Source organism: Stegastes partitus, unplaced genomic scaffold, assembly GCF_000690725.1.
Source record: "Stegastes partitus isolate 25-593 unplaced genomic scaffold, Stegastes_partitus-1.0.2 Scaffold1361, whole genome shotgun sequence".
Taxonomy (NCBI): Eukaryota; Metazoa; Chordata; class Actinopteri; family Pomacentridae; genus Stegastes; species Stegastes partitus.
The window spans coordinates 204,105-212,083 of record NW_007579092.1 but is presented as its reverse complement, the minus strand read 5'-3'; the positions used below and the strand labels follow the sequence as shown (position 1 = coordinate 212,083).

Sequence of the window (7,979 nt, the reverse complement as noted above, 5' to 3'; positions counted from 1 at the left end):
GGAAATTACCGTTTGTCTAAACCCACGTCGTCTGTCTCAGTTACCCTGAGTTAATGAGGAGAAGAAGAAGAAAAATAAAGAAAAACACCCCGGATCATGGATTGGCTTTTACATAGTCAGTCATAATAACTTATAATATATTAAAATCTGCCTTTCCCTAACCTACCAACTACCCCGCCCCACTGCATATTACCCACCCGCCACCCGAAAAATTAACACCCCGCTATAAATGCACATCGTTGTAGTAAACTGCCTTTAAAACTGTCTTCGAAGTTTGAGGGAGAAGAATATCATCGTTTAAACACCTAAGCTGCTTCTGCTTGGCTTGATTAGGAAAAGAAAAGGAAAAGAAGAACAACTCATTAGCAATATGTTGTTAGCTAAGACGAGCTAAAATCCGTTAGCTCGGGCTAGCTAAAGCCGTCATCGGGGCTAAGTGATGAACTGGATAGCAGCACAGTTTCACAGTCTGATCCTAAAAGGCCTCCCTCCATCCGGCAAAGATCGTCATGAGGGGATGAGCTCACTTTGGTCGCCGTTCGGAGGGCAAATTGCAGGTGGCTCCGGCTTTCCAGGATCAGCAGTGAGAGAATGATGGAGGTCCACGAGGTAGCATCCCGCCTTAAAAAAACCAGCTGATTCATAATCAGATTACCCCTCAGCTTGTCCCTTGGCAAAAAAGAGAGTCAAAGAGCCTCCTGCATCTGAATATGAATCAGCGTGCACAGGCGACGCGCACCTCTGACCCGTTGCAAGGTTGGGCTTCAGTGACAGACCATAATAAGTGCATGATGCATGGGCAACAATGCCGAGGTAACCTGGTCTGCAAGCGCCAGACCCAAAGTGTAGTGCAAAAGAAAGCAAAACAAATCAAAACGAAAAGAGAGAGGAAAAGAAGTCGATTATAGAAGTCAGTAGTGTTCACGAAACTCACAAACATGCATCCCTGAATGACTTTTGTGTGTCTTTTCTCGTTCAAAAAAAGGACGGGTTAATGTTGCTTTCGTCCGCACAGAGATTAGCAGAGTAGTTTTTTTTTTTAAGGAGGAAAGAAAAGGTTTGCAGTTAAAGCGTCATGGCTACCTGGCAATAAGAGAATGGGTTTGATTCAGAACCCTGGTGAGGAATATCAATGGTATGATTAAACCGTACAGTTGGCTTCGAATGTAATAGACAGTTCACTTACCAATTTTCAGCTAGTACTCCGTGAAAGAGGGGAGTGGTAAAGGGATTAATTTGTCAGTTTGTTTTTAGGGAGTTAATTTTTCAACCTTCCCCTCGTTTCTGGGTTTTTTTTTTTCCCCTCCCAAAAATCGGAATCATCCAAAGCCCAAACTGCGTTTATAAGCAGCAACGCTTCTTGGGTATCGAGTTCAGAAAAAGAGGGGAGATTGGGTTTTTGGGCTGGGGATTATCAGCATGCTTAAGGAAATTTCATTAATTGTCATTTAACTCATGTCTTTAGCCGCATTTGTTAAGCCCCTGGATAGAAAAGCTGAACAAATGCTCGCACGGCGTCGCTCAAGTGACGCCCGTTAAAAACCGTCCGATTGGTTGTTTCTCTCCAGTTTGTTTTAAGAATCCTCCTCATATTATCCCTGCGTTTGTGCTCACCCAGATACTGCAAAGTAAATTGGCACAAATAAAGCCCCATCCATTTTCAAATTACTTAAGTCATTTGACTGAGGTGTACATGTGTAAGTCGTTTAGTCGATTGGTTTGAAATTGTCATCAATCTCTTCTTTTACATTGTCCTGGAGCTCAGCGGCTGCTAGCGGCGGGCCGTCGTCTCGTGGAGTTGCAGTGGGCGTGTTCTCCGACTCGGTGGGAAAATCCTGACCTCCTGCTTCCATCTTCATCATCAGCTTGAGCTTCTTCTTTGGGGGGTTCTTCAGGGTTCCCATGCGCTCCTTGACCTTGTACTCCAGGGTGCTGTGTGGGATCCCATACATGTTCTGTGCCTTGGACACGCTCATCTTCCCGCTCATCACCACAGCTATGGCCTCCTCCAGGATCTCGCTGTTGTACTGGCGGTAACGGCCCCTCTTCTTCCTCGGTTGCTTGGAGTTCGGGTCCCCTTCCACGTCGGAGATGGAGTACGCTGGCCCGGAGCTGGAGTGGTCCAAGTCGGCGCTCCAGTAGTCGGCTGCCCCGTCCAGAAGGCTTCCGAGGCTCCCCCCTCGGCGGTTCTGCTTGGGCAGGATGGCTCTCAGCTTCCGGCTCAGGGTGTTCTCCCCGTGGCCACCGCCCCCAACCCCCATGGCCCCGTAGCCATACAGCTCAGAGGCATGGGAATCCCAGGAAAGATCCATGCCCCGGACCTGGGGGATCTTGAGGTCGACGGGAGGCGAGTGGCCCTGGTCTCTCTTGCCGTCGTTGTGGTGATGTTGGGCCTTCGAGACCTGATTGTGATGGTGGAGGGAACTCTTGTAGGAGAAGGCTCCGTGGTGGTTGTGGTGGTGATTCTCCAGGAATGTTGGCAGGTCTTTGAGGTCGCTCAGAGCTCCACTGGCCTGCTTTAGCTTCATCAGGCTTTCGAGGTGGGCCTTGCTTCCCCAGAAAGAGGAAGAGCCCTTCTGGCCGAGCAAGGAGTGGGACTGCCCGTGATTGAGCAAGCCAGCTGACTCGAGATTAGCCAATGAGAGAGCAGCGGGCTGGCTCAAGAGGCGGTGCTTCTGGCTGAGGAGCTCCTCCTTGATACGCAGCGAGCGGGCCAGTGGGGGCTTGAAGGAGTTGGAGTAGTTCTCCCTCAGTCCGTCCTGCAAGCTTCTCTGCAGCAGGCCGTCGTCCTCCTCCACCTCCGACAGCGCGTGTTCGGCTTTGAGGGAACGCCTGGGTGGAGAGGAACAAGAAGAACATTTAGAATCGGATCTCTGAGAGCATTTTCTGAATTGAGATTGTGTTGCTCGGAGGTACATCATTAATCACTGGACTGTTTAATTTCTCTAGACGAGGGAGAAAAAGTTGCCACGTCATTAGTCTTAGCGATGAAAAATAATAGAAAACAGAACCACAAGTACATTTCTGAAACAGTCTCAGAAAAACCACGGCTTCTGGAAGGACCTTCAGCCGTCGTCTAAAATGCAAAACTAATCGACTCCGGTCCGTTTTTTCCTGTACCCGGCTAAACCTCTGCAAACGAACGGACACAACGCGCCCGGTACGACTCGCAGCAAATAAGAGAACACGGCAGTTTGCATGAATCGATGTTTTCCAACATATTCACGGAGTAAACAAAGCTCTGAATTCCCACGCAGACATGCTCAGTGAAGCACATCTCAGAAGCACCTCAGCTTCTGTAACCTTAGTTTCACAAACAGCTCTTTGTTATCGGCCGACTCTGTAGTTACAGAGGAAACAAAGGCACTGCGCTTTACATTTTTAATCTCATAATTAAATACTATTAATCTCACTTAAAGAGCCCCTCCAGTGAATAATAAACCATGAACAATCCCAGTAACTAACTCTACAACACTGGAGTCTCGCTGCAGCTCCTTAAGCTCATATTTGGACTCTAGAAAAAGCCACAAAAAAAAGATGCTGTGATAATATCATGACAGCACTGGTCCCAACAATTAAATGTATTTTATCTTTTACTTTTCAATTCGTAAGGTAAATATTGCGTTAGCCACAACAAACCTCGTTATTGGTTGCCTTGAAATTCCATATGGTGCATGACTATTTAGGACCCTTTAGAAATCATTCTTTACGTCTTAATTAAAACATTTCTTGGGACCAAAATCAATCAAAGAAGATTCCTGACACTGTGGCAAAAGTAACGTGTGCTATTCACCTGCTGAGCTCCTCTGGCAGCACATAGAAAACATGTTAATTTATCTTTTTGTTTCCCCCAAAGCCAGCGTCTGTTTACCCAGCAGGGCGTCCAGATAAATGTAATTTATTTATTGATTTTTGACATTTTTTTTTAGTGCGCCATGTTGGATAAATGAAGCGGTGCTGAAGCAAAATAAGAGGAAGCTCATCTCAGCGGGCCTGCAAACATGACGAGTGCTTCAAATTTCTGAAAAGCATGTCTGGTGCTGAAACATACGTTTACATGTCAAGTGCCTCCACTCGTGCTGCCGCAGCCGATATACCTTCTGCTAAGTAACTATAGCAACAGAGGTAAGGCTCTTTAAAAAAAACACTCCTATAGGTTCACAATTACAGGAAGCGGCTTGTCAAGTCGGCGGAGGGAACATGGAAGAAGAAGCTGAAGGGAAACATGGTACCTCGGCGGTGTAACGTGTTCGGCTGAGCTACAGGGCGAGCGACTGCGCGATGTGGGGAGTCCCCAGTAGGAGCTTTAAGACAGATTATCACAGTGGGCTGTCTGGAGCCGGCTGAAAACAATACAGGGTTAACGAGAGGCTTTGGAGTCGACACTCTAATGGAGCGTTCTGTTACAGTAAGCATGCAGCCATCGGGGAGGCGGCTGCAGACAGCAACGGCGGATCTGAAGGGCTTCGCTATTGAAAATAGAAAGAGCAAAGAAATATACATGACAGACGGGGATCCCCCAATGAGACGGGCTAAAAGATTGTTCGAGCATCTGGTTGTTTGATCCGAGTTCCCCGAGCAGCAGCGTGAGCGTTCTGCGCTCAGACGCTTTTCAAAGGAGTGCTGCAGGAACTCTGAGTTTTTGTGTCGGAGCATTTAATTTTGACGGCAGGTTTGGTGACGACTGTGTTCTTGTTATTTAGGGAACATCTTTGGAAACGACATTTAGACCAGTGGGTCCCATGATCATGTCAGGGGGTCGGCAGATCATTGTTAAAAAATAAAATAAAATAATAATAATAATAAAGCCTACATTTATCAAATAAATGTGTATCAGGGCTGTCAGAATTAAAAGCGTATACGTCTTCCCACTCCTTGTTTGAACTTGTTAATATTCTTTGATTTTGTGCTATTATTATTATTATTATTCTTTTTTGGTCTTATTAAAATGATTTTCCTTTGTTTTTAGATTCTTTTTTCTCTTTCATTTGTTCGAAATAAATTTAATTCATTCAAAAGAAAATTAACGTTTTAATTTAGAGATTAATCAGTGGAATTAACACACTCATTTTTAACGCATTAATGCATCAACAACAGGTTATTACTCATGATATAATAGAAATTCTAATTGGGGGGTCACGAACACAAACTTATGTTAGTTTGAGAACCACTGGTTTAGAGCATCACTTCAAACCAGAAGGTGTTGTTCTCATACAGCTGCAGCTCTTTTATTTATCGCGGCCAACTGCCGACAGAAACAGCAATTAAATAATATAATTAAAAGCAATATTTATGTTTAAAGACACAGGATAATATTAAAGGAAAGCACAAATGTGTAGTTCTTTCTGAGGTTCTTCATACAGACCTGGTCAGAAACATGTTTAAATTAAAGGCCGCTAACCTGTAAAGCACAGACTAAGCTGCCGTGTGCTTCGGGGATTGTCTGCTTGATGAATGGGTGTTAGTGGGGGTGGAACTGCAGGCTCCTACTGTAGTTAATATTACATGACCTGATCAGTAGAACCCTCACTGGGAGTGGGGCTCGCTCGGGGCCTTAGGGCCTCGGGGCTTTGGGGCCTTGGCAAGGAGACTGAGTCCCATCCTGAGGGGCTTAAGGTGCTGCTTCTAATTCTGCCTTCAGTCCTGTTGTGGAAATGCTGGAGCGAGGTTCAGCCGCTGGGCCCCGGCCTGCAGAGTGCATCATCACACGATGCTGCGTTAGAGTGAAAAACAACATTGTTCGCTCAGGCCTCGTCCAGGGTGTCTCACAAAACGAAGATAAGTTTCTACCATTCGTCCTGTCGTCCGCACGAAAACGTAGATTTACGGCGTTAAAAACGATTCTTTCAAAAACCTCCGACCAAAGTGAAGACCTGCCAATCCTCCGCTTATGCGTCTGTATCAGTAACCGGGTTTTAGGTTTCCAAATGCCTGCGACAAAATCTGTTCTTTACATCACGACCTGTGTTGGAAACAGCATGGACGCCCTCAGAACCGTGTCGTCTCTGGTCCGGGCCCAGATAGCGCTCCACGTACAGGAACACAGGACGACGTTATGGACGGTTATGTTCCGACACCTCGCCGTTCCACGTCCGAGGCAGGTTCTCCGTCAGAGACACCGACGCTGGTTTTGGGTCACTGCCAGAACTTTGAGGAACGGCGTGACGATTTCCGAACGTCCCGGTCATCGCTCCTGTCGTCAGAGTTCTTACATCCTCACGTAGAAGATGAACGACGCACTGATGCGGTTCGGTGTGGATAAATTCTTTTCTAAAAACGAGGTGGTGTGTACGTTAGCTTTTTCTAGATGGAGGGGGAAGGAGTTTACAAAAACCCTACTACGTGTGGACGAGGCCTCAGTTTCTTACTTTGAGCCAGAATTTCTAAACCAGATTCCAACAACAAGGTCCAAGACAGACGGTTTGTAAGGAAGCCGTTAAGCCGGAGCGCTGGGAGCAAACTCAGGCATCTTGAATGTGGATAATAGTTTCTCACTGCACAGGAAAACTGTGTGTAGGTAGAAAGCTGGACTAATAACTGATCTTTAAAATAGGCCCAAACAATAAAAGTAGGACCCAAAGCGCAATAAACAAGAAATATCCTTCAAAGCCGCGGAGTAAATGCCAGATCCACGACTGAACGTCTGCAGCTACTGTTGCTCTTTTGATAACTTCTTTTTCTGGTTGTTTCGGTCCAAAGCGGCTGTTTGTAAATGCTGCCTTTGTTCGGTAGCTTTGTATCCAGGCAGCATTAGCTTTCACCAAGAAGACCGCGGCCCTTTGAGACTCCCGCGAACTCTAATGTCAGCGCCAAATCTCCGGTCAGAAGCAGTCGGAGGTGTATTCACGGCTGGATCAAAGAGACGCCGCTGACACGGTGGGTGAAGGTTTCTGTGCCCACGTATGCTCCGAGAATCAAACCTCTCCCAATCCATATCTGACCTACAGATCAAAAGCATTCCTGAAAATGGCAGCCGCAATTAGCGTCGATTGTTTATTCCCCCTTGATGTGCGGAGCGAGTATGACGGCTACTGATTCAAACATGACTTCAAGGCAGAGTGTGTTCATCAATAAATTAACGGGATGCAATGCGGAGGCTCGTCAATAGAAGCTCCGACGCAGATCGGCTTTCTGAAGAAGACAAAGCAGCCGAAGCCTCCGTCGTCTCACTGTGGGGCAGATGAGGGTTATAAATACCTGTATACAAACATGTGTGTAACCTCGCCGTGAGACTCGTGGTAGCTCGGGTATCGATCAGCAGAGCGAAACCAATAATTCAGATATGAATGGTGGGAGGCGTCGGCAGCGCTCGCTCAAGGACGACCATGAGAGCGTGAGGATGGGCACGGCCCCTTCAGGACCCGCAGACCTTTGCATCGCTTCGGTCTATTCGCTCCAGCTGCACTAAATATAGTGGTGGAGGTGCACACGCTGCCTCCATCGGCGGCGTTATATCACCGACTGTTTCCACGCAGCTGTGATTAAACCCACGTGAAGCTTATAAAGGTTCAAAATATTAAACAATAGCGGTTAAATATTGACACTGGCAGAGAATCAAACGCCATTAATATGAAACACAAAGAGATTAATCGTACTAATATCTGGAACGCGGCTTATCTGGCATCTAGATACAGCTGCAGTACGTGAACCAGCCCTGAATAGCTGAAAACTAAACGCCATTAGCAAATCACAAAGGCTGCAATTTAGGATCTGTGTTATGCAGCACGTCTGACCCACGGTTCAACCTGTTCAGTCCTCCTTGTGTGACAGGAACACTTTTGGCAGCATCTCCATGTGGTAACACTCCGTCCTGTTTTAAATCTATTCCACAGTGGAGCTGACTTTAAACACGTCTATCAAAAATCAAGGAGTACAATTTGCCACGAAAAATCGCAATTACAGTCGTGACTCGATAATCCGACACTAAATGTATGTCGGATATCAAGGCTGTCGGATTGTCAAGACGGAGGTCCAGATAC

The 7,979-nt window shown here is 46.5% G+C and overlaps 1 protein-coding gene across 1 annotated transcript in view; it reads right to left on the bottom strand.

Moving 5' to 3' along the window:
- Positions 1-278: 278 nt before the first annotated feature.
- lcor (ligand dependent nuclear receptor corepressor) overlaps positions 279-7,979 on the bottom strand; it is a 93,507-nt gene continuing 85,806 nt past the window's right edge. The window contains exon 7 of the mRNA XM_008298937.1: positions 279-2,832. Coding sequence (XP_008297159.1) covers positions 1,707-2,832 — 1,126 coding nt within the window. The 3' untranslated portion in view covers positions 279-1,706. The remainder of the gene's footprint in view (positions 2,833-7,979) is intronic.